This window comes from Chiloscyllium plagiosum, unplaced genomic scaffold (assembly GCF_037043375.1).
Source record: "Chiloscyllium plagiosum isolate Xiang-an unplaced genomic scaffold, Cpla_swu_hap1 HiC_scaffold_1, whole genome shotgun sequence".
Classification (NCBI taxonomy): domain Eukaryota; kingdom Metazoa; phylum Chordata; class Chondrichthyes; order Orectolobiformes; family Hemiscylliidae; genus Chiloscyllium; species Chiloscyllium plagiosum.
In genome coordinates this window covers 165454640-165480540 of record NW_028270139.1, presented here as the reverse complement: position 1 = coordinate 165480540, position 25901 = coordinate 165454640, and the positions used below count along the sequence as shown (strand labels likewise).

Here is a 25901-nt window from a genome sequence, read left to right as displayed (position 1 = left end):
GAGAGTGACTGAGGACAGAGAGAGGGAGAGACTGGGACAGAGAGAGGGAGAGACTGGGGGACAGAGAGAGGGAGAGACTGGAGACAGAGAGGGAGAGACTGGGACAGAGAGAGGGAGAGACTGGGAGACTGAGAGAGGGAGAGACTGGGGGACAGAGAGAGGGGGAGACTGGGGGACAGAGAGAGGGGGAGAGACTGGGGGACTGAGAGAGGGAGAGACTGGGGGACAGAGAAGGGAGAGACTGGGACAGAGAGGGGGAGAGACTGGGGGACAGAGAGAGGGGGAGACTGGGGGACAGAGAGAGGGAGAGACTGGGACAGAGCGAGGGAGAGACTGGGGACAGAGAGAGGGGGTGGGTATTCCGAGCTCTGACGGTATGCGGCTGCTCTAAGAGCCGGCTCCCACCTGGTGCTGGGAGGTCAGCTCCCGCTGCGGTTAGCCCAGTTCCTGGCTCAGGGCTGACAGTGAGCTGCCAATGTAAAGGTCATGTCCCAGTCAGGCAGGCTGCTGTTCCCACTGGGACACTTAAAGGCGTTCATTACCCACAGCCCCGCCAGCTACTCACCGACAGCTCAAAGCTGCAGAGGTGCTGTGTAATAAAGAGATCAAAGCTCAGCGCCAGCTTACTCACTCACTCACTCAGGCTTGGGGAGGGGGTGGGGGGTGTGTGGATGGGGGGGTGTGGGGGGGTGTATGGATGGGGGTGTGTGGGGGGGTGTATGGATGGGTGTGTGTGTGTGTGTTGTTTTTAGTTCAGGTTCCAGCAGTTGCAGTAATTGGCTCTTACACTGAGAGCAGGAGCGCACTGGTTCATTCCGTCTCTCTGAAGGCTGATGTAACACACTGTTATACACTTTATTCCAGTGATAGCTACTTTATTCTGCATTACACGAGAGAGAGGAAGGGGGGGGGGGGGGGTGATGGATTGGCTGAGCCACTGAGGCTGTGCTGGGGATCTGAGTCCCTCACGGTTCTGCTAGCTTCTCCGGCCGCTCTGTGCTCCTCCTGTTCTGGGCTGTGATATCGGAAATCCTCCGGCTCTGTTGCACCGACACACCTCTCTTCAGCCCCTTCGCTGGCTCTGTGCTGGAGGCTGGGAGTAACCTGGGGCTGATCCCTTCACTTCGGCCAGTGGGAGGTGCTGCTGCTGCGGAACAGGGGCCAACATTTCACAGCCTCTCTGTCTCGACCTCCCCCTCTCCCTGTTCCCCCATTCCCTCGAACTCTGTCACACTCTCCCCTCATTTTCTAACTCATTCCCTTCCCCCATAAGCCATTCTGCCTCGACCTCATAGATTCCCTACAGTCTGGAAACAGGCCCTTCGGCCCAACAAGTCCACACCAACCCTCCGAAGAGTAACCCACCCTGACCCAATCCCCTACCCCATTACATTTACCCCTGGCCAATGCACCTAACCTACACACCCCTGAACACCATGAGCAATTTAGCATGACTGATCCACCTAACCTTCAACCCCAGGGCATCAATGTGGACTTCACCAGTTTCCTCATTAACTTGTACTACCTGCCTATCTTCCTTTCCACCTATCCACTCCGCCATCCCCTTTGACCTATCACCTCCATCCCCACCCCCATTCTCCTATTGTACTCTTTGCTACCTTCCCTCACCCTCCTCTCTGACCTATCACCTCCATTCACCTATTTTACTCTTTGCTACCTTCTCCCCACCCCCACCCTCCTCTCATTTATCTCTCCACTCTGCAGGCACCCTGCCTCTATTCCTGATGAAGGGCTTTTGCCCGAAACGTTGATTTTCCTGCTCCTCGGATGCTGCTTGAACTGCTGTGCTTTTCCAGCACCACTCTAATCTAGAATCTGGTTTCCAGCATCTGCACTCCTTGTTTTTAACCACCTGACCTGCACATCTTTGGACTGTGGGAAGAAACCAGAGCAGCCAGAGGAAACCCACACAGACACAGGGAGAATGTGCAAACTCAACACAAAAAGTCGCTCAGGGCTGTAATCTAACCCTGGGTCCCTAGTGCTGGTGAGACAACAGTGCTAACCACTGAGCCACCACTAATATTACCATTTCCAGGCAGCAATGTTCCTCACTGACCCCACTGCCTCAGTGTAGATACTGTCCCTCTTCCCCCAGTGTACCTTCAGTGCCCTCTGTCCTCTGTCTCCACACCTCACACTCTGTGTGTGTGTGTGACCTGCCAGACTGAATGCTGGGAAAAGTGGCCAGTCCTGAGGACTGCAGTGACACTATCCAAATGTGATAGTTTACAAAATTGTGAGAAGTGCAGATAGAATGGATAGTCAGAGTCTATTTCCCAGGGTAGAAATGACAATTGCTAGGGCACATAGGTTTAAAGTAAAAGGGGGGAACATTTAAAGGAGATGTGAGAGGCAAGTTTTTTACACAGAGGCTGGTAAGTGCCTGGAATGCACTGCCAGGGGAGGTGGTGGAAGCAGAAATAATGACAACTTTTAAGAGACACCTTGACAGATACATGAATAGGCAGGGAGCTGTTCCCTCTCTATCGCTGGGTCAAAATCCTGCAATGACCTCCCTGAGGGCATTGTGGGTTGTCCCACAGTACATGGACTGCAGCAGTTTAAGAAGGCAGCTCAACCTCACCTCAAGCGGCAACTAGGGACGGGCAATAAATACAAGGCCCAGCCAGTGATACCCATGTTCCATGAATGAATTTTAAAAAGTACCAATTCAATTCCTCCACCATTCCTGTTTACCCCATTCCTACTTCTCCAACCACATTTTACAGTGGTCTAATGTCCACTCTTGCCTCTCAGTTTATGCCTCACCTTCCGCCTCAGAACACTTCAACCCCAGGGCATCAATGTGGATTAGATTACTTACAGTGTGGAAACAGGCCCTTCAGCCCAACAAGTCCACACCGCCCCACCGAAGCGCAATCTACCCATACCCCTACATTGACCCCTTACCTAACACTACGGGCAATTTAGCATGGCCAATTCACCTGGCCTGCACATCTTTGGATTGCGGGAGGAAACCGGAGCACCCGGAGGAAACCCACGCAGACAAGGGGAGAATGTGCAAACTCCACACAGTCAGTCGCCTGAGGCGGGAATTGAACCCGGGTCTCTGGCGCTGTGAGGCAGCAGTGCTAACCACTGTGCCACTGGACTTCACCAGTTTCCTCATTTCCCCTTCCCCCACCTCACCCCAGTTCCAAACTTCCAGCTCAGCACTGTCCCCATGACTTGTGCTACCTGCCTATCTTATTTTCCACCTATTCACTCCACCCTCTCCTCTCTGACCTATCACCTTCATCCCCACCCCCACTCACCTATTGTATTCTATGCTACTTTCTCCCCACCCCCACCCTCCTCTCATTTATCTCTCCACCCTTCAGGCACTCTGCCTCTATTCCTGATGAAGGGCTTTTGCCCAAAACATCGATTTTCCTGCTCCTCGGATGCTGCCTGAACTGCTGTGCTTTTCCAGCACCACTCTAATCTAGACCCCACCTGAATAAAAACCATTTGCAACCATTTGTATTAATTTGCATTCCCTCTTATTTTACCTTCTTGCCATTTATTGCTTTTCTCGTTATCCCCTGATGGTTTGTAAAGGCTTCCTGATCCTCTGGCTTCCTACTAACCTTCACCGCATTGTGTACTTTCCTCTTTTGTTTTTATGCTGTCTCTGACTTCCCTTGTCAGCCAGGTTATAGTCCAACAGGTTTAATTGGAAGCACACTAGCTTTCGGAGCGCTATAAATTCTGTGTCTTACAATTGTGTCCTCCACAACCACCTGATGAAGGAGCGTCGCTCCGAAAGCTAGTGCTTCCAAATAAACCTGTTGGACTCTAACCTGGTGTTGTGTGACTTTTAACTTTGTACAATCCAGTCCAACACCGGCATCGCTAAATCATGTCAGCCATGGTTGTCTCATCCACCCCTTAGGGTGTGTTTCCTCTTCCTTGGGATGAATTTCTGCTGTGTCTCCCCGAATTGCCCCCAGAAATCCCTGCTCCACCATCTTCCTGGCTCGGCTTCTCTCCCAATCTCCGCTGGCCAGCTCTTCCATTATGTCTCAGTAAGGACCTTTATTAAATTGTAACACCATTACAACTGAGTTCAGCTTCTCCCTCTCTAACTGCTCCTGAGGCATTCCTTCACCTTAATCTCCCTAATCAAGTCTGCCTCATTTAGTCCCCACTGAGGAAAGGAAGAAAAGTCCTCTACTGGCAAAACCTGAGCAATGAGGTGAAGGTGTGGGATTAAGCGCTGTGCTTGTAATGAGTACCAATCCAAGCAGGCGAGATAGTTGCTAATGACGACAATACTTGAATGAAGATATACACCTCATCCAGTCACTCCACAGCAAGAAGTCTCTTCCAATAGTGAAAAACAGCCACTAAAGTAGTGACAGGAGTTACTAAATCAAGGTGCAGTGTGAAAAAGCTGAAAACGTGTTGCTGGAAAAGCGCAGCAGGTCAGGCAGCATCCGAGGAGCAGGAGAATCAACGTTTCGGGCATGAGCCCTTCTTCAGGAATCATGCCCGAAACCTCGATTCTCCTGCCCCTTGGATGCTGCCTGACCTGCTGCGCTTTTCCAGCAACACATTATCAGCTCTGATCTCCAGCATCTGCAGGCCTCACTTTCTCCTCGCAGTGTGAAAAAGCCAAATTTCACTAAATCTTCGCCAGAGCTAAAAACCAGTCAAGAATGCAAACATTCCACTTTCTCAGCAGTCAACCCAAATGGCAACAATGGGACCGAAACAGAGCCGTTTTCACCTCAATTGTACATGGTAAATGTGAATGACCAGATATATTGTCACAACTGTAAACATTTACACACTCAGAGGAATGGTGACTTCACTGCACCTAGCTGATTGAGAAGATGTGAATTCACTATCTGCACTGAGACTACAGCCACTATCTGTCACAAAGATCCACTGGTTCCCAACAACAGAAACAACTCAGCAACAACTGTTACCACAGCAACACAACTCATTGTGGAATGACACTCTGGAGAAGAAACATCAGCCTGGTAATAAGTAGGTGTATCAGGCAGCGTCCAAGGAGCAGGAGAATCATCAGTAAGGGCTTTTGCCTGAAACGTCGATTCTCCTGCTCCTCGGATGCTGCCTGACCTGCTGTGCTTTTCCAGTGCCACACTCTCGACTCTGATCTCCAGCATTTGCAGTCCTCATTTTCACCTAGTAATAAGTAGGTACCAGATAGCGAGCCAGATAGGTCTTCTACTGTTAGAAGACCTACATGTGTTAAATATGTGTGCGATGCATATGTGGAAACTGATGGAAGTGGGACTGGCCTGAACGAACACATTGTCTCATGAATGAATGATAATTCTTTTTGTTGACCATACTGAAAGGGTAACTGTGGTAACTTGTGTTTGCAAATTATAGAGGATGCACTCTCCTGAAGAAAAAGGGAAGGGTTTTGGAAAGAAATTTGTAAATAGTGTACCTGCTGGCTTGCTGTAGTTTTTTTGCTGTGTACATCTGCTGTAACTTACTTTCAATTTAACTTGTTGCATCATCAAATACATAACTTGAACTTGTCTCCCCACTGCACATCTCTCTGTTTCTCCCCCTGCTCCGGCTCTCCCTCCCTTCCCAGTTCACTATTCCTTCCACCTGGTCTCTGTAACCCATACCTGGATTTTCCATGTCTCTTTTTCCGGAATCTTTTTTGGCATCTGTTACCTTCCTCCTCCTCAGCAGGACAGCTTCCAGCTCACTCTGTTTCTTCTCGCTTTTCCAACTGGGTTGCCGGACCTTTCTGTTTGTCATTGAATCCTTCAAATGGGATTTACACTTGGGTTATCCACACGAGCAAAGCATGCCCTATCGTCATGACGAATGAGAATACTGCCACTCAGCAACATCAGTTCCCATCCTTCCCCAGAATTGAACATTAGTACCCGTCCTTTCAGGTTTCTATTTCTTCCTCAGGACTGAAAAGGCTCTGAGCAATGTTACAAATGGCCTCCCATGTGACTCCTCGTCCTTCTCTACCTGTTCACAGCCTTTGACCACTCCATTCTCCTCCAACCTCTTTCCAGCTTCGGGGGACAACATTCGGACTAAGTCAGTGGGAGTTTCCCAGTTCCCAGTCTGGACTGAGTGATTTAACATTCCTCAGGTCCAGGCTCCCTTCCTACCAAAGCTCCGGACCCCTTTCCCTGTGACCTGGACGCTGCCAGTCAGCGTTGATGTTGCCTGAGCTTTAACCTATGACCTGCTGTCAGGGGCAGGTTCCTTACCTACCAGTATCCCTTTCAGTGCGTGTACTGCACTGCCTTCATCCCCACTGGGTTTCGGATCCAGGAGCTGTGGAGAGGAACATGCAGTTAAATTTTAATATTCCTTCTCGGGACATGGGTGTTGCTGTCATCCATTACCCAGGCTCCCTGAGAAGATACAGTGAAACCTCAGAGGGCTGTTAAGGATCAGTGACTGGGGGTCTGAATTCATGTGTTGGCCAGACGAGGTAAAAACAACACAGCAGGTTTCCCTCCCTAAAGGATATTGTTGCATTAGATGGGTTTTTACAGCAGTTTCTGATACTATTTTTGTCAAGTCATTTTGTTTTAACCAGTTTGTTATCAAGCAATTTGAAATTCTGTGCCGATTGTGTTTGAGACTTGCACTCTCACCACTTAGTCAGAAGGTTCACACAGAGGGTCTTCGAGTCCCTACAGTGTGGAAACAGGCCCTTCGGCCCAACACATCCACACTGACCCTCCGAAGAGAATCCCAACCAGACCCAATCCCCATTACTCTACATTTTCCCTGACTAATGCACCTAAGCTACACATCCCTAGCACTGTAGACAATTTAGCACGGCCAATTCACCAGGCCTGCACATCTTTGGACTGCAGGAGGAAACCGGAGTTCCCGGAGGAAACCCACGCAGACACAGGGAGAATGTGCAAACTCCACACAGACAGTCACCCAAGGCTGGAATTGAACCCGGGTCTCTGGTACTGTGAGGCAGCAATGCTAATCACTGTACCACCGTGCCGCCCTGTGATGCATGTTGTGGAATGAGCTGCCAGAGGATGTGGTGGAGGCTGGTACAATTGCAACATTTAAGAGGCATTTGGATGGGTATATGAATAGGAAGGGTTTGGAGGGATATGAACCGGGTGCTGGCAGGTGGGACTAGATTGGGTTGGGATATCTGGTCGGCATGGACGGGTTGGACTGAAGGGACTGTTTCTATGCTGTACATCTCTATGACTCCATGTCTCTAAGAAGGCTAATGGAATGCTGGCCTTCATATCTAAAGAACCGCAGCATAGCAATGCAGATGTTATGCTGCAGTTGTACAAAACCCTAGGTAGACCCAACTTAGAGTACTGTGAGCAGACCTCAGCATCACACCTTAGGAAGGGTGGCTTTGGAGGGAGTTCAATGCAGGTTTACAAGAATGTTACCTGGACATCAGGGTTCAGTTGTGGACAGAGATTAGACAAATCAAGCCTTGATTCTCTAGAATTTAGAAGGTTCAGGGGGTATCTAATCAAGGTCTTCAGGATATTAACAGGGAAGGTCAGGGTAGATAAAGATAAAACTATTTCCACTGGTTGAAGCTTCTCGGTCCAGGGGCATAGTCTGAGAAGTTGAAACTTTATTGCTGGAACAGCACAGCAGGTCAGGCAGCATCCAGGGAACAGGAGATTCGACGTTTCGGGCACAGGCCCTTCTTCAGGAATGAGCAGAGAGTGTTCAGCAGGAGAAGATAAAAGGTAGGGAGGAGGGACTTGGAGGAGGGGAGTTGGAAATGTGATAGGTGGAAAGAGGTCAAGGTGAGGGTGATAGGTCGGAGTAGGGTGGAGGCGGAGAGGTCAAGAAGAAGACTGCAGGTCAGGAAGGCGGTGCCGGGCTGGAAGGATCCGGCTGAGACAAGGTGGGGGGAGGGGGGATGAAGAAACTGGTGAAGTCCAAGTTCATCCCCTGCGGTTGGAGGGTTCCCAGTCGGAAGATAAGACGCTCCTCCTCCGACCGTCGGGTTGTTGTGGTTTGGCGGTGGATGAGTCCAATGACCTGCATATCCTCGGTGGAGTGGGAGGGGGAGTTGAAATGCTGTGCCACAGGTTGGTTGGGTTGGTTCGTCCGGGTGGCCCTCTGGGAGCACCTCTGGGCCACCCGGACGAACCAACCCAACCAACCTGTGGCACAGCATTTCAACTCCCCCTCCCACTCCACCGAGGATATGCAGGTCATTGGACTCATCCACCGCCAAACCACAACAACCCGACGGTCGGAGGAGGAGCGTCTTATCTTCCGACTGGGAACCCTCCAACCGCAGGGGATGAACTTGGACTTCACCAGTTTCTTCATCCCCCCTCCCCCCACCTTGTCTCAGCCGGATCCTTCCAGCCCGGCACCGCCTTCCTGACCTGCAGTCTTCTTCTTGACCTCTCCGCCTCCACCCTACTCCGACCTATCACCCTCACCTTGACCTCTTTCCACCTATCACATTTCCAACTCCCCTCCTCCAAGTCCCTCCTCCCTACCTTTTATCTTCTCCTGCTGAACACTCTCTGCTCATTCCTGAAGAAGGGCCTGTGCCCGAAACGTCGAATCTCCTGTTCCCTGGATGCTGCCTGACCTGCTGTGCTGTTCCAGCAATAAAGTTTCAACTTTGATCTCCAGCATCTGCAGACTCACTTTCTCCTCATAGTCTGAGAATTAAAGCCAGGTCATTCAAGAGAGATGTTCGAAAGTAATCTGATACGCAAAGAGTAGTAAGGTTTGGAACTCTCTTCCTCCAACAATGCTAATTCAGTTGGTTAAAGTTAAATGTGAGATTGACAAGTTTTTATTAAGTATGGGTAATCAAGGGATATGGCCCGAGGCAGGCATATGGAGTTAGGCCACAGATTGGTCATGATCCTATTGAATGGTAGAACAGACTCGAGGGGCTGAATGGCCTACTCCTGTTTCTATGATTCCACTTGTCCCATTGCAGGTCATCAGCTGCATGGTGTTGTTTGGGAGCTTCCTCTGCACATACTGGCAGCTGCTTTGCCTCCATTTTAACAGTGAGTGCATGTCATGGAATGCATAATTTCGAGCTTAGATGAAAAGACAGAGCCGCACTTAACATAGAACATTACAGCGCAGTACAGGCCCTTCGGCCCTTGATGTTGCACCGCCCTGTCATACTATTCTGAAGCCCATCCCACCTACACTATTCCATGTAAGTCCATATGCCTGTCCAATGACGACTTAAATGCACTTAAACTTGGTAAATCTACTACTGTTGCAGGCAAAGCATTCCATACCCTTACTACTCTCTGAGTAAAGAAACTACTTCTGACATCTGTCCTATACCTACCACCCCTCAATTTAAAGCTATGCCCCCTCGTGCTCGCCATCACTATACTTGGAAAAAGGTTCTCCCTGTCCACCCTATCTAACCCTCTGATTATCTTATATGTCTCTATTAAGTCACCTCACAACCTTCTTCTCTCTAACGAGAACAGCCTCAAGCCCCTCAGCCTTTCCTCGTAAGACCTCCCCTCCATACCAGGCAACATCCTAGTAAATCTCCTCTGCACCCTTTCCAAAGCTTCCACATCCTTCTTATAATGCGGTGACCAGAACTGTACACAATACTCCAAGTGCGGCCGCACCAGAGCTTTGTACAGCTGTAGCATAACCTCATGGTTCCAGAACTTGGTCCCTCTATTAATAAAAGCTAAAACAGTGTATGCCTTCTTAACAGCCCTATCAACCTGGGTGGCAACTTTCAAGGATCTGTGCGCCTGGACACCGAGATCTCTCTGCTCATCTACACGACCAAGAATCTTACCATTAGCCCAGTACTTTGCATTCCGGTTACTCCGACCAAAGTAAATCACCTCACACTTGTCCACATTAAACTCCATTTGCCATCACTCAGCCCAGCTCTGCAGCCTATCTATGTCTCTCTGTAACCTTTAACATCCTTCGTCACTATCCACAACTCCATCGACCTTAGTGTCATCCGCAAATTTACTAACCCACCCTTCTACACCCTCATCCAGGTCGTTTATAAAAATGACGAACAGCAGTGGACCCAACACCGACCCTTGCAGTACACCACTGGTAACTGGACTCCAGGATGAACATTTCCCATCAACCACCACCCTCTGTCTTCTTTCAGCAAACGAATTACTGATCCAAACTGCTATGTCTCCCACATTCCCATTCCTCCGCATTTTGTACAATAGCCTACTGTGGGGAACCTTATCGAACGCCTTGCTGAAATCCATATACACCACATCAACCGGTTTACTCTCATCTACCTGTTTGGTCACCTTCTCAAAGAACTCAATAAGGTTTGTGAGGCACGACCTACCCTTCACAAAACCATGCTGACTATCCCTAATCAAATTATTCTTTTCTAGATGATTATAAATCCTATCTCTTATAACCTTATCCAACACTTTACCCAACAACTGAAGTAAGGCTCACTGCTCTATAATTACCAGGGTTGTCTCTACTCCCCTTCTTGAACAGGGGAACAGCATTTGCTATCGTCCAGTCTTCTGGCACTGTTCCTGTAGACAATGGCGATTTAAAGATCAAAGCCAAAGGCTCGGCAATCTCCTCCCTGGCTTCCCAGAGGATCCTAGGATAAATCCCATCCGGCCCAGGGGACTTATCTATTTCCACACTCTGCAGGATTTCTAATACCCCTTCCTTGTGACCCTCAATCCCACCTAGTCTAGTAGCCTGTATCTCAGTATTCTCCTCGATAACATTGTCGTTTTCTAGAGTGAACACTGTCGAAAAATATTTATTTAGTGCTTCCCCTATCTCCTCGCACTCCCCACACAACTTCCCACTACTATCCTTGATTGGCCCTAATCTTACTCTTGTCATTCTTTTATTCCTTAAATACCTGTAGAAAGCCTTAGGGTTTACCCTGATCCCATCTGCCAACAACTTCTCATGTCTCCTCCTGGCTCTTCTGAGCTCTCTCTTTAGGTCTTTCCTGGCTACCTTGTAACCCTTAAGCGCCCGAACTGAGCCTTCACATTTCATGTTAACATAGTTAAAAATCACACAACACCAGGTTACAGTCCAACAGGTTTAATTGGAAGCACACTAGCTTTCGGAGCGTCGCTCCTTCATCAGGTGATAGTGATAGGGTCGCTCCGAAAGCTAGTGTGCTTCCAATTAAACCTGTTGGACTGTAACCTGGTGTTGTGTGATTTTTAACTTTGTACACCCCAGTCCAACACCGGCATCTCCAAATCATCCTAACATAAGCCTTCTTCTTCCTCTTGACCAGAGATTCCACTTCTTTCGTAAACCACGGTTCCCGCGCTCTACAGCTTCCTCTCTGCCTGACAGGTACATACTTATTTAGGAACACGCAGGAGCTTTTCCTTGAATAAGCTCCACATTTCTAATGTGCCTATCCCCTGCAGTTTCCTTCCCCATCCTATGCTTCCTAAACCTTGCCTAATCGCATCGTAATTGCCTTTCCCCCAGCTGTAACTCTTGCCCAGTGATATACACCTATCCCTTTCCATCACTAAAGTAAACATAACAGAATTGTGATCGCTATCACCAAAGTGCTCACCTACTTCCAAGTCTAACACCTGGCCGGGCTCATTACCCAGTACCAAATCTAATGTGGCTTCGCCCCTTGTTGGCCTGTCTACATACTGTGTCAGGAAGCCCTCCTGCACACACCGAACAAAAACTGACCCATCTATAGTACTTGTACCATAGTATTCCCAGTCAATATTTGGAAAGTTGAAGTCCCCCATGACAACTACCCTGTCTCTCTCACTCCTATCGAGAATCATCTTTGCTATCCTTTCCTCTACATCTCTGGAACTATTTGGAGGCTGAGAGAAAACTCCCAACAGGGTAACCTCTCCTTTACTGTTTCTAACCTCAGCCCATACTACCAAACATCCTTTCTACAATTGTAATACTGTCCTTGACCAACAATGCCACACCTCCCCCTCTTTTACCATCTTCTCTGTTTTACAGAAACACTTGCTGCTGATGGAGAAATGGTTATGACAGCAAGCTGTGAGGAGGACACAAAGACATTGTGAAGGTATAAACATAGGCTGAGGGAGTGGGCAGGAATCGGCAGGTGGAGTAAAATGTTGGAAAATGTGGGGCTGGAAGAATACAAGACCAGAAGATTATTTAATTGGAGAGAAAATGCAGAATGCTGTGGTACAATGGAATCCGGGTGTCCTAGTACATAAATCACCAACTGCTAGCATATAGGTACAGCAAGTGATTGGGAGGGCAAATGGAACCCCCTCGGGCGACTGTCTGTGTGGAGTTTGCACGTTCTCCCCGTGTCTGCGTGGGTTTCCTCCGGGTGCTCCGGTTTCCTCCCACAGTCCAAAGATGTGCAGGTTAGGGTGGATTAGCCATGCTGAATTGTCCCGTAGTGTCCAGGGATGTGCTGGCTAAGTCATGGGAAATGTGGGGTTACAGGGGTCGGGTAAGTGGGTGGGACAATCTTCGGAGGGTCAGTGTGGACTCAGTGGGCTGAATGGCTTGCTTACAGATTGCAGAGATCCTGTAAAAGCAGGATTCTGTGGAATGTTGGCCTTTATTGCCACACTTGAGAATAAAAATTGGGAAATCTTGCAGGGCATTGGTCAGACTGCTGTGACCAAGTTGCTGTGTACAGTGCTGATGTCCTTTTCGACAGAGTGATACATTTACCTTGGAAGCAGTTGATAGAAGTTTCCAGGGATGAAGGGGTTGTCTTAAGAGGAGTAGTTGAGCAGGCTGAACCTGTAATCATTAGGGTTTAGGAGGGTGGAAGCAGACCTTTGGGTAATAGGTAGACCCACGATGCCAGCAGAAAGTGAGGACTGCAGATGCTGGAGAGTCAGAGTCGAAAAGTGTGGTGCTGGAAAAGCACCCACAATGCCCTTGGTGAGGGAATTCCAGGATTCTGACCCAGCGATACTGAAGGAACAACAATATATTTCCAAGCCAGGATGGTGACTGGCTTGGAGGGGAATTTCAATCAGGAGTTCACTATAAAGGATACAAGTTACTTCCCAGAACAGCAATAAGGGAAATCAGGAAGGGATGAAACAAAACCCCAATCACCAGGGAAGTGGTGCTGAGTGAATTGTTGGAGCTGTGCGCTGACAAGAGCCAGAATCCTAATGGGCTACAATCCCACCCTCTTAAAGCAAGGGTCTGGTGAGTTTGTTGATATGTTGGTTTCATTTCTCCAAACTTCCCCAGATTCAGGCAAAGTTCCGCTAGTTTGGAAAATCGCGAATGTAACTCATGTACCAGGGTGCTGCCTGGTTCTGAGGGTATTAGCCTCGAGGAGAGATTGGACAAACTCTATCTTGTTTAGAAGGATGAGGGGCGGCCTGATAGGTGTTTACAAAATTATGAGAGGCATGGATAGAATGGATCGTCTTTGTCCCAGGGTGGAAATTACTCGGGGATGTAGGTTTAAAGTAAAAGGGGTAAGTTTAAGGAAGATGTGAGAGGCAGGTTTTGTTTTACACAGAGGGTGGTAAGTGCTTGGAATGTGTTAGAAGCAGATACACTCGCAACAGTTAAGGGGCATTTTGACAGGCAGGGAATAGAGGGGTATGGACAGTGTGGAAGTGAATGGTTTAGAAAAGCATCACATGTTCGCACAGTCTTGATGGGTGTTGTTTGGTATTTGTTTTGTGTTCTCCAAGACGTTCAGTTTGTGGGGTTATGGCGAGGGTTGGCACATGGGGGCTAATTTCAAAGAGGCCTGAATAAACATGGCCGTACGATTCACGGCTTCAACTTTGCGCTATCGTACCTCCAGCTTCCTTTTGGTGGGTTTCAGGACAACGCCACGTTTAATCCTGTCCATCATCTCATTGACAGCTTTCACCTTGAGATCATTGAGATTGACTGAGTCTAGAAAGAGTGAGAAGAGACCAGGGTAATGCTTTGACTTATCAGAGTCACCCTGATTGAAATTTTAAACCATGTGTGGATGTTAAGTGTCGATCTGAATAACTGGCGCACTCTCAGTGGAAGCACATCTACCAATCAGCACACTCCTCTCATGATATAAGTGTTGGCTTTCTTATAAATTGTGCCGATGCTAAGCTCTGACAAAACACACCTTTCATCAGCACTACTGAAGGGACAAGAGTTGGGCACGTTGGTGAATTAATGGCTGAACGTGGGTTGTATTATATCGACCCAAGATATTCCGTGAATTTAAATAGCGCTTATCAAGACCCTAGGTTGTCCCACTGCTTTTCCAGCTCCTGAGCGTTTGTGAGCAGGAGTCATCATTGTGCTGCAGGTAACATGGCAGCTAAAGTGTGCACAGCAAGATCCCACAAATGACAAAGCCCTAATGGGCCAGATCACCAGTTTTCCTTTTAGCATGAGCCAGGACACCAAGGATAATGTCCCTGTTCTTCCTTGGAATGATGTCAAGGAATATTTAATGCTTGCCTCAGGGGGTACATGGAGACTCAGATTAATGTCTCATTCCAAGGTGGTGCCTCTAACAGTGCAGCACACCTTCAGTACTGGCCCAGAGTGTCAGCAAGGGCTGGGAGGCTGGAGATTCTGCAGTGGGACCTTGTGTGTTGTACAGGTTTAGACTGTGAGTTGTGACAGGAACCCCCATGCCAGGCCAACCTCCCCACCCCACCTCTACCATGTTCCCGGAAAATCCCATGGACCGGGTCACCTGCCCCGAGGATCTCCTGATGAGATTTGATGCTGTAATCTGTTTCGTGAAGCACTTGATCATGGATGGCTCAATGTTCTTTCTCTTTACCATGTGCCCTGTCACAGATAGCCAAGCGATAGCCCGGTCACTGGTTAGAGGGAGTTCTTTATGCCCAGCTTCCTGTCTGGGTGTTCCTGAACAGCGTGGGTCAGCGTTTGGAATGACCCCTAACTGCAGCCTGGATGGACTTGGTGAGCTCACTGATGTTGGGTGGTCTTGACCAATCCAGAAAGGGTTGAGAAGAGCTCAGGGTTGCCACAGGAGATCAGAGCCAGGCACATGGGCAGTGGGGTCCACAGTGGCTTCTCAATGCATTGACCCTCCTGGGGGGGATATCCTGGGGACCAGGAGAGCCAGGTCCATCAATATAGCCCTTGACGATTGTTGAGTCGAGTTGCAGTTGGGGATATTTGGAGCAGGGAGATTGGAATCGCGCTGGGGTGTAGTTGACAGCATCAGAGAGCCTTACAGCATTGACCTGTGACCCCATGAGGTATTTTGGACCATTTACTGAGGAGGCAGATGCGGGTCTTTGTTCGTTGTTTGACTGTTTGCATGTGCATGACCATTCTGTTAACGGCGACAGTGAGATGACAGGGTGGGAACGATCTCTCAGTTTTTGGCCAAGGTTCCATTCAAGGTGGCTAGATAAACGCAGATTGTTGTTCTGTACCTGAGACTTCTTGCTGCCGCAGATATGGCCTGGAATGGCTGGTAGGTGTTGAGGTTCTTAGTTAGATGCCTCCATATTTCCCATGGTTTGACCGAGCGATACTCAATCCAAACTCAGGCCCCACGGATTATTGTTCCAGGATCAATGAGAATCCAGAGAGCACACCCTGACATCCCCCTCCTCCCTCAAGATCAATAGGGTCCCCGATCCATTGCGTTCATCATCCAGATGATAAAATGCCCACCAAGTTGTATTGGGGGGAATCTGCATCCAACCCGCAACCCCACCCACCCCACCCACCCCTGCCAAACCCGGGGAATTACCTGCCTCGGTGACATTGGATTCACTGACCTTGGTTATACGGCCCATCCCCTGCTCGATTCTTTTGCCTTCTCTTCAATAACTCGGCCAAGGGGCTGTGGGGTGGGGGGTGGGGAAGGGGGAGAGACACTCTCATCAGGAGGACAGACACATCACCAAAAAACCCAGCCAACGGCAGCCTCCCCTGAGGAACAAAACTGGAGCAGGAGGCAGGCCGAGGGTAGGCAACATCACCATGAGGAAGGTCAAAGGTCACCTCCCACAACCCGGGAAACAGTGGGGAGGAGCGGGAGGGTGGGAAGAAGCGAGAGAGAGAAGGGGGACTGAGGGTGTGTGGGGGCGAGAGAGAGAGAGAGAGAGAGAGGGAGAGAGTGGGGCAGAGAGGGGGGGGACTGAGGGTGTGTGGGGGCGAGAGAGAGAGAGAGAGAGGGAGAGGGGGACTGAGGGTGTGTGGGGGCGAGAGAGAGAGAGAGAGGGAGGGAGGACTGAGGGTGTGTGGGGGCAAGAGAGAGAGAGAGAGAGAGGGAGGGAGGACTGAGGGTGTGTGGGGGCGAGAGAGAGAGAGAGAGAGAGAGGGAGAGAGTGAGGCAGAGAGGGGGGGGGACTGAGGGTGTGTGGGGGCGAGAGAGAGAGAGAGAGAGGGAGAGGGGGACTGAGGGTGTGTGGGGGCGAGAGAGAGAGAGAGAGGGAGGGAGGACTGAGGGTGTGTGGGGGCAAGAGAGAGAGAGAAAGAGAGGGGGGACTGAGGGTGTGTGGGGGCGAGAGAGAGAGAGAGAGAGGGAGAGAGTGGGGCAGAGAGGGGGGGGGACTGAGGGTGTGTGGGGGCGAGAGAGAGAGAGAGAGAGGGAGAGGGGGACTGAGGGTGTGTGGGGGCGAGAGAGAGAGAGAGAGGGAGGGAGGACTGAGGGTGTGTGGGGGCAAGAGAGAGAGAGAAAGAGAGGGGGGACTGAGGGTGTGTGGGGGCAAGAGAGAGGGGTGGGGACTGAGGGTGTGTGGGGGCAAGAGAGAGAGAGAGAGAGAGAGAGGCAGAGAGAGGGGGGGGACCGAGGGTGTGTGGGGGCGAGAGAGAGAGAGAGAGGGGGAGAGAGAGGGGGGGAGAGAGAGAAGGGGGACTGAGGGTGTGTGGGGGCAAGAGAGAGAGGGGCAGAGAGAGGGGGGAGAGAGATAAGGGGGACTGAGGGTGTGTGGGGTCAAGAGAGAGAGAGAGAGAGAGGGGCAGAGAGAGGGGGGACCGAGGGTGTGTGGGGGCGAGAAAGAGAGAGAGAGGGGGAGAGAGGGGGGGAGAGAGAGGGGGGGACTGAGGGTGTGTGGGGGTGAGAGAGAGAGAGAGAGGGGGGGAGAGAGAGGGGGGGACCGAGGGTGTGTGGGGGCAAGAGAGAGAGAGAGAGAGAGAGAGAGGGGGGGACTGAGGGTGTATGGGGGCAAGAGAGAGAGAGGGGCAGAGAGAGGAGGGGACTGAGGGTGTGTGGGGGGGCAAGAGAGAGAGAGAGAGAGAGAAAGAGGGGGAGAGAGAGGGGGGGACTGAGGGTGTTTGGGGGCGAGAGAGAGAGAGAGAGGGAGAGAGAGAGGGGGGGACTGAGGGTGTGTGGGGGCAAGAGAGAGAGAGAGGGGCAGAGAAAGGGGGACTGAGGGTGTGTGGGGGCAAGAGAGAGAGAGAGAAGGGGGACTGAGGGTGTGTGGGGGCAAGAGAGAGAGAGGGGCAGAGAGAGGGGGGGACTGAGGGTGTGTGGGGGCGAGAGAGAGAGAGAGAGAGAGAGGGGGAGGGGCAGAGAGAGGGGGGGACCGAGGGTGTGTGGGGGCAAGAGAGAGAGAGAGAGAGAGAGAGGGGCAGAGAGAGAAGGGGGACTGAGGGTGTGTGGGGGCGAGAGAGAGAGAGAGAGGGAGGGGCAGAGAGTGGGGGGGACTGAGGGTGTGTGGGGGCAAGAGAGAGAGAGAGAGATGGGGGGGGGCAGAGAGAGGGGGGGACTGAGGGTGTGTGGGGCGAGAGAGAGAGAGAGAGAGGGGGGAGGGGCAGAGAGAGGGGGGGACTGAGGGTGTGTGGGGGCAAGAGAGAGAGGGGGGTGGGCAGAGAGAGGGGGGACTGAGGGTGTGTGGGGGCAAGAGAGAGAGAGAGAGGGGCAGAGAGAGGGGGGGACCGAGGGTGTGGGGAGGAGTGGAGAGGTAGGAGGAGGCAGTGAGGGAGTGGATAGTGAGGGAGTGGGAGTTAAGGAGTGGGACAGTGAGGGAGTGGGAGTGAAGGAGTGGACAGTGAGGGAGTGGACAGTGAGGGAGTGGGAGTGAAGGAGTGGACAGTGAGGGAGTGGGAATGAAGGAGTGGACAGTGAGGGAGTGGACAGTGAGGGAGTGGGAGTGAAGGAGTGGACAGTGAGGGAGTGGGACAGTGAGGGAGTGGGAGTGAAGGAGTGGAACAGTGAGGGAGTGGGAGTGAAGGAGTGGACAGTGAGGGAGTGGGAGTGAAGGAGTGGGACAGTGAGGGAGTGGACAGTGAGGGAGTGGAAGAGTGAAAGAGTGGACAGTGAGGGAGTGGGAGTGAAGGAGTGGACAGTGAGGGAGTGGAAGTGAAGGAGTGGGACAGTGAGGGAGTGGGAGTGAAGGAGTGGACAGTGAGGGAGTGGGAGTGAAGGAGTGGACAGTGAGGGAGTGGGAGTGAAGGAGTGGACAGTGAGGGAGTGGACAGTGAGGGAGTGGGAGTGAAGGAGTGGACAGTGAGGGAGTGGGAGTGAGGGAGTGGACAGTGAGGGAGTGGGAGTGACGGAGTGGGAGTGAGGGAGTGGACAGTGAGGGAGTGGACAGTGAGGGAGTGGGAGTGAAGGAGTGGACAGTGAGGGAGTGGGAGTGAGGGAGTGGACAGTGAGGGAGTGGGAGTGAGGGAGTGGACAGTGAGGGAGTGGGAGTGACGGAGTGGGAGTGAGGGAGTGGACAGTGAGGGAGTGGACAGTGAGGGAGTGGGAGTGAAGGAGTGGGACAGTGAGGGAGTGGGACAGTGAGGGAGTGGACAGTGAGGGAGTGGAAGAGTGAAGGAGTGGACAGTGAGGGAGTGGGAGTGAGGGAGTGGACAGTGAGGGAGTGGGAGTGACGGAGTGGGAGTGAGGGAGTGGACAGTGAGGGAGTGGACAGTGAGGGAGTGGGAGTGAAGGAGTGGACAGTGAGGGAGTGGGAGTGAGGGAGTGGACAGTGAGGGAGTGGGAGTGAGGGAGTGGACAGTGAGGGAGTGGGACAGTGAAAGAGTTGGACATTGAGGGAGTGGGACAGTGAGGGAGTGGGAGTGAAGGCGTGGACAGTGAGGGAGTGGGAGTGAGGGAGTGGACAGTGAGGGAGTGGGAGTGAAGGAGTGGACAGTGAGGGAGTGGGAGTGAGGGAGTGGACAGTGAGGGAGTGGGACAGTGAAGAAGTTGGACATTGAGGGAGTGGGACAGTGAGGGAGTGGGAGTGAAGGAGTGGGAGTGAAGGAGTGGGACAGTGAAGGAGTGGACAGTGAGGGAGTGGGAGTGAAGGAGTGGGACAGTGAGGGAGTGGACAGTGAGGGAGTGTACAGTGAGGGAGTGTACAGTGAGGGAATGGGACAGTGAGGGAGTGGGACAGTGAGGGAGTGGACAGTGAGGGAGTGGGACAGTGAGGGAGTGGAAGAGTGAGGGAGTGGGAGTGAAGGAGTGGGACAGTGAAGGAGTGGACAGTGAGGGAGTGGGAGTGAAGGAGTGGGACAGTGAGGGAGTGTACAGTGAGGGAGTGGGACAGTGAGGGAGTGTACAGTGAGGGAGTGGACAGTGAGGGAATGGGACAGTGTGGGAGTGGGACAGTGAGGGAGTGGGAGTGAAGGAGTGGGACAGTGAGGGAGTGGGACAGTGTGGGAGTGGGACAGTGAAGGAGTGGGAGTGAAGGAGTGGGACAGTGAGGGAGTGGGAGTGAGGGAGTGGACAGTGAGGGAGTGGGAGTGAAGGAGTGGGACAGTGAGGGAGTGGGACAGTGTGGGAGTGGGACAGTGAGGGAGTGGGAGTGAAGGAGTGGGACAGTGAGGGAGTGGACAGTGAGGGAGTGGACAGTGAGGGAATGGGACAGTGAGGGAGTGGGACAGTGAGGGAGTGGGAGTGAAGGAGTGGGACAGTGAGGGAGTGGACAGTGAGGGAATGGGACAGTGTGGGAGTGGGACAGTGAGGGAGTGGGAGTGAAGGAGTGGGACAGTGAGGGAGTGGACAGTGAGGGAGTGGACAGTGAGGGAATGGGACAGTGAGGGAGTGGGACAGTGAGGGAGTGGGAGTGAAGGAGTGGGACAGTGAGGGAGTGGACAGTGAGGGAGTGGACAGTGAGGGAATGGGACAGTGAGGGAGTGGGACAGTGAGGGAGTGGACAGTGAGGGAGTGCACAGTGAGGAGAAGGAGAATGAGGGGCGTGAGTGGGTGAGTGGGAGAGTGAGGGAGTGGGAATGGGTGAGTGGGAGAGTGAGGGAGCGGGAATGGGTGAGTGGGAGAGTGAGGGAATGGGAAAGTGAGGGAGCGGGAGAGTGAGGGAGTGGGAGAGTGAGGGAGTGGGAGAGTGAGGGAGTGAGAGAGTGACAGAGTGGGAGTGAGGGAGTGGAAGTGGGTGAGTGGGAGAGTGAGGGGGAAATGAGGGAGGATGAAAGTGAGGGAGTGGGAGAGTGAGGGAGTGGGAAAGTGAGGGAGTGGGAGTGAGAGAGTGACAGAGTGGGAGTGGGTGAGTGGAGAGTGAGGGAGGGGGAATGAGGGAGGGGGAAAGTGAGGGAGTGGGAAAGTGAGGGAGTGGGAGAGTGATGGAGTGGGAAAGTGAGGGAGTGGGAAAGTGAGGGAGTGGGAGTGAGGGAGTGGCAGTGGGTGAGTGGGAGAGTGAGGGAGTGGGAAAATGAGGGAGGGGAAAATTAGGAAAGAGACAGACAGTGGGCATGGTTGAACAAAGAGGGCAGTGTGAGATCAGATCGTGACTGTTGAGGGGGTGAGTTGAGGAGGGGCTGAGTTGTGGAGTCGGTGAATTAAGGAGGGGATGTGTTGAGAGGATGATGGGAGTTGAGGAGAGGTTGAGTTGAGGAGGGGGTGAGTTGAGGTGAGTTTGTTGAGAGATTGAGTTGAAGAGGAGGGGTTAGTTGAGGTGGGGGTGGTAGTTGAGTGGGGGTTGAGTTGAGGAGGGGGTGAGTTGAGGAGGGGGAGTGAGTGGAGGAGGGGGTGAGTTGAGGAGGGGGAGTGAGTTGAGGAGGGGGGTGAGTTGAGGAGGGAGTGAGTTGAGGAGGAGGTGAGTTAAGGAGGGGGAGTGAGTTGAGGTGGGGGTGAGTTGAGGAGGGGAAGTGAGTTGAGGAGGAGGACTGAGTTGAGGGGGTGAGTTGAGGGGGGAGTGAGTTGAGGAAGGGGTGAGTTGAGGAGGGGGTGAGTTGAGGAGATGGTGTGAGTTGAGGATCAGGCTGAGTTGAGGAGGGGGTGGGTGAGGAGGGGGAGTGAGTTGAGGAGGGTGTGAGTTGAGGATCAGGCTGAGTTGAGGAGGGGGTGGGTGAGGAGGGGGAGTGAGTTGAGGAGGGGGTGAGTTGAGGAGGGGTTGGATTCAGAAGGGGGAGTGAGTTGAGGAGGGGGTGAGTTGAGGAGGGGGTGAGTTGAGGAGGGGGTGAGTTGAGGGGGGAGTGAGTTGAGGAGGACGTGAGTTGAGGAGGGGGTGAGTTGAGGGGGAGTGAGTTGAGGAGGGGGTGTGTTGAGGGGGGAGTGAGTTGAGGAGGGGGTGAGTTGAGGAGGGGGTGAGTTGAGAGGATGATGGGAGTTGAGGGAGACTGAGGTAGTCGAGTGGGAAGTGGAGGGTGAGACTGAGGTAGTCGAGTGGGAAGTGGAGGGTGAGACTGAGGTAGTAGAGTGGGAAGTGGAGGGTGAGACTGAGGTAGTCGAGTGGGAAGTGGAGGGTGAGACTGAGGTAGTCGAGTGGGAAGTGGAGGGTGAGACTGAGGTAGTCGAGTGGGAAGTGGAGGGTGAGAGGTTTGTGGTGTTGGCCAGGCAGGGCCTGGTACTCACTTAGTGGGTGGTTCATGTGGAAGAGGCAGTGGTGGAGGTGGAGGAGGAGGTGGAGGGAGGGGATGTCTCATTCGTTCCTCCTTCACCTCTCCCTCAGCTGTTGTTAGCTTCTCCTGAAGCTCCTTTACTGGAAACAAAGGAATAGAAATGAAGATACATTTCAGGCTCAACTCAGTGAAACCGGAGCATTGTTTCAGATGGTCGCTGACCCTGAGCTTTCTCCTGACTGACTCCACGTGTATAATATTGTATATTATCAGGTGACATTATGGAAACAGCCATGTCACTCAAGTCTTCCTAACATTTATTCTGGAGTCTCTGAAGCCTTGGTTTGATGAATAATTTGACAGGGTGGTGGTAATACTGCTGAACTGGTCATCCACTGACCCATGCTAGTGGCAGACAGGGCAGTTTAAACTTGGTGAAACTGGTGGATTAATTTACAAAATAATCTCCCGGAGTTTCTCAAAAAGGAAACTCAAACAACCGCGGACGCCGGAAATCCGAAATGCGATGAACTATCGTTTATTTTCCAACACGTTATGAGGGCACCACTCCAGAGAAAGCCTGAAACACAGTTCAGCCCTGAGCAAGGAATCTCGGCTACTGGAATTCTGAAATGCTCTGCTTCAGACAGACTCACACAATCCAAACCAGCAGCAGGACCTAGCATCCCTCTTAGCTAACTCTCTGGGGGTCACCCTCTCTCCTTCCCAGAGCTTGTGCTTTCCCCCACAGCCTTGAGGTCAACCCACCACCCCACCCCACCGGCATTGTCTGTTTTTAGATTAGATTACTTTACAGTGTGGAAACAGGCCCTTCGGCCCAACAAGTCCACACCGACCCGCCGAAGCGCACCCACCCAGACCCATTCCCCTACATTTACCCCTGCACCTAACACTACAGGCAATTTAGCATGGCCAATTCGCCTAATCTGCACATTTTTGGACTGTGGGAGGAAACCGGAGCACCCGGAGGAAACCCACGCAGACACGGGGAGAACGTGCAAACTCCACACAGTCAGTCGCCTGAGGCGGGAATTGAACCCAGGTCTCTGGCGCTGTGAGGCAGCAGTGCTAACCACTGTGCCACCATGCCGCACACTATGGTACATGATGTGGAGGTGCCGGTGTTGGCCTGGGGTGGACAAAGTTAAAAATCACACAACACCAGGTTATGGTCCAACAGGTTTAATTGGAAGCACTAGCTTTCGGAGTGCTGCTCCTTGTTGGTACATTGTTAGCCAGATCCCAGCTTCAGGGAAACCTCAGAAGTCATTGCCAGTTCAGGCAGGTTGCAGTTTTACAGGGCCACATTTCCAGTCACATCAGCAAACCTCTCGAGTGGGAACAAATGTATAAATCTTACTTATGTAGCTGACTAAATTCCCTACTTCTTTCTAATACACTGCATAACCCAGTTTAAGATTTTGTTACAGAGGGTGGTACGTGTACGGAATGAGCTTAAGGGTCACCGAGCCCAAAACAATAACTCCAATGAAAGGTTACACCCTGTCCTTGTTTATCACCACAGACCCAACACCGCATTTTTCATCTGCTTCACAATCAACTGTTTGCTGAATAAATCTCCCACCAGGAGAGAGCAGACCCAGCATAGAGAGGATTAGTTTTCTGTACTATTCCCCATTACCTCACAGCTCCTAAACTAACACTCCGAACTACACTGTCTGGTAAAGTGTGTAAAGCTCTCTCTACACTGTCCCCATCAAACACACCCAGGACAGGGACAGCACGGGGTTAGATACAGAGTAAAGCTCCCCTACACTGTCCCCATCAAACACTCCCAGGATAGGGACAGCACGGGGTTAGATACAGAGTAAAGCTCCCTCTACACTGTCCCCATCAAACACTCCCAGGACAGGGACAGCACGGGGTTAGATACAGAGTAAAGCTCCCTCTACACTGTCCCTTTCGAACATTCCCAGGACAGGGACAGCACAGGGTTAGATACAGAGTAAAGCTCTCTCTACACTGTCCCTTTCGAACATTCCCAGGACAGGGACAGCACAGGGTTAGATACAGAGTAAAGCTCCCTCTACACTGTCCCTTTCGAACATTCCCAGGACAGGGACAGCACAGGGTTAGATACAGAGTAAAGCTCCCTCTACACTGTCCCTTTCGAACATTCCCAGGACAGGGACAGCACGGGGTTAGATACAGAGTAAAGCTCCCTCTACACTGTCCCCATCAAACACTCCCAGGACAGGGACAGCACGGGGTTAGATACAGAGTAAAGCTCCCTCTACACTGTCCCTTTCGAACATTCCCAGGACAGGGACAGCAAGGGGTTAGATACAGAGTAAAGCTCCCTCTACACTGTCCCTTTCGAACATTCCCAGGACAGGTGTGAACCCTAACCAGAGTGGTATGAACATTGTTCTGACCTTGAGACTCCAGTTCTGTGTTCCTCCTCTCGGCCTCCATGAGTTTCGTCCCCATCTCCTCTTTCTCATCCTCCATTAACTGCAGCAGCACCTGAAGACGCTCGATTTCCTGCTTGGAATTTGATTCCTCAATCTGTTTCTGCAGCTGTTGGACCTGTCGGTGAAGGTAAATCAGGCACTGCATTCCAATCTGTGAGAGGCCAGTCAGGTTGCTGCTGAGACAGGCCTGAGCCTGAGCTGGGAGTGACCCTCTCCATCAGGCCAGGCTTACAATCCCACTTACCCACAGCTTCTCCACTCTTCATTGCCACTGTTTCTGTCTTCACCACCAACCCGGCAAGTGACTTCCAGAATGAGGTGTTTATATAGCACCTGTCACATCCTCAGGTCACCATAAATTACAGCCAGGATGTCGGTATCAGTGGCTACGCCAGCTTTTATTGTCCATCCCTAATTGCCCAGGGGGCATTTCAGAGCTAACCACATTGCTGTGGGTCTGGAGTCACATGGAGGCCAAACCAGGTCAGGGGTCAAATATAGACTGGAGTGGGGTTGGGGGGGGGTGCAGCGTCAGAAAGAGAGACTGGGAGTTCTGGGAGAGACTGAGGGGTCAGTGGGCCAACTGACAGAGGGATCAGGGGAGAACCTGAAGGTGGTCAGAGGGAGACTGAGGGTGCGGTGGCGTGGTGGTCAGGGAGGGACTAAGGGGACTCAGAGGGAAGACTGTGGGAGCGTCGGGGTCATGGGGAGATTGAGGGGTAGTCAGGGGGAAGCCTGGGGGTGTCAGGGGTCATGGGGAGACAGGGGGTGGCTAGAGAGCCTGAGGAAGCGTAGGGGTCAGGGAGAGACTGAGAGGTGATCAGGGAGAGACTGAGGGGTGATCGGGGGAGACTGAGGGTGTCAGGGGTCAGGGAGAGACTGAGGGGTGATCGGGGGAGACTGTGGGAGTGTCAAGGTCATGGGGAGATTGTGGGACAGTCAGGGGGAAACTGGGGGTCAGGGGTCATGGGGAGACAGGGGGTGGTTAGGGAGACTGAGGAAGCGTACGGGTTAGGGAGAGACTGAGGGGTGATCAGGGGGAGACTGAGGGGGTCAGAGGTCAGGAAGAGACTGAGGGGTGATCAGGGGAGACTGAGGGAACGTCGCGGTCAGGGAGAGACTGAGGAGGGATCCAGGAAAAACTGAGGGGTGATCATGGGGAGACTGAGGGGTGATCAGGGGGAGACTGAGGGGGTCAGAGGTCAGGAAGAGACTGAGGGGTGATCAGGGGGAGACTGAGGGAACGTCGCGGTCAGGGAGAGACTGAGGAGGAATCCAGGAAAGACTGAGGGGTGATCAGGGGGAGACTGAGGGGTGATCAGGGGGAGACTGAGGGAGCATCATGGTCAGGAGAGGGGGTGATCAGGGAGAGACTGAGGTGTGATCGGGGGAGAATGTAGGGTGATCAGAGTGAGACTGAGAGGTGATCGGGGGAGACTGAGGGGTGATCAGGGAGAGACTGAGGGGTGATCGGGGGAGACTGAGGGGTGATCAGGGAGAGACTGAGGGGTGATCGGGGGAGACTGAGGGGTGATCAGGGAGAGACTGAGGGGTGATCGGGGGAGACTGAGGGGTGATCAGGGAGAGACTGAGGGGTGATCGGGGAGAATGAGGGAGCATCATGGTCAGGAGAGACTGAGGGGTGATCGGGGGAGAATGAGGGGTGCTCAGGGAGAGACTGAGGGGGTGATCAGGGAGAGACTGAGGGGTGATCGAGGGGTGCTCAGGGGGAGACTGAGG

General features: G+C 52.2%; 1 protein-coding gene across 4 annotated transcripts in view; it reads right to left on the bottom strand.

Moving 5' to 3' along the window:
* Window positions 1-861: 861 nt before the first annotated feature.
* LOC122546768 (shootin-1-like) overlaps window positions 862-25901 on the bottom strand; it is a 110748-nt gene continuing 85708 nt past the window's right edge. For 2 of the 4 annotated variants that reach the window (XM_087996717.1, XM_087996867.1), the window contains 7 exons: window positions 24123-24276; window positions 21719-21845; window positions 15753-15817; window positions 13793-13893; window positions 6256-6318; window positions 5643-5784; window positions 862-1147 (listed from right to left, as the gene is read on the bottom strand). In XM_087996717.1, the coding sequence (XP_087852843.1) occupies window positions 966-1147; window positions 5643-5784; window positions 6256-6318; window positions 13793-13893; window positions 15753-15817; window positions 21719-21845; window positions 24123-24276 (834 nt within the window). In that variant the 3' untranslated portion in view covers window positions 862-965. The remainder of the gene's footprint in view (window positions 1148-5642; window positions 5785-6255; window positions 6319-13792; window positions 13894-15752; window positions 15818-21718; window positions 21846-24122; window positions 24277-25901) is intronic. The other 2 variants (XM_087996775.1, XM_087996831.1) reach the window with 2 other exon arrangements.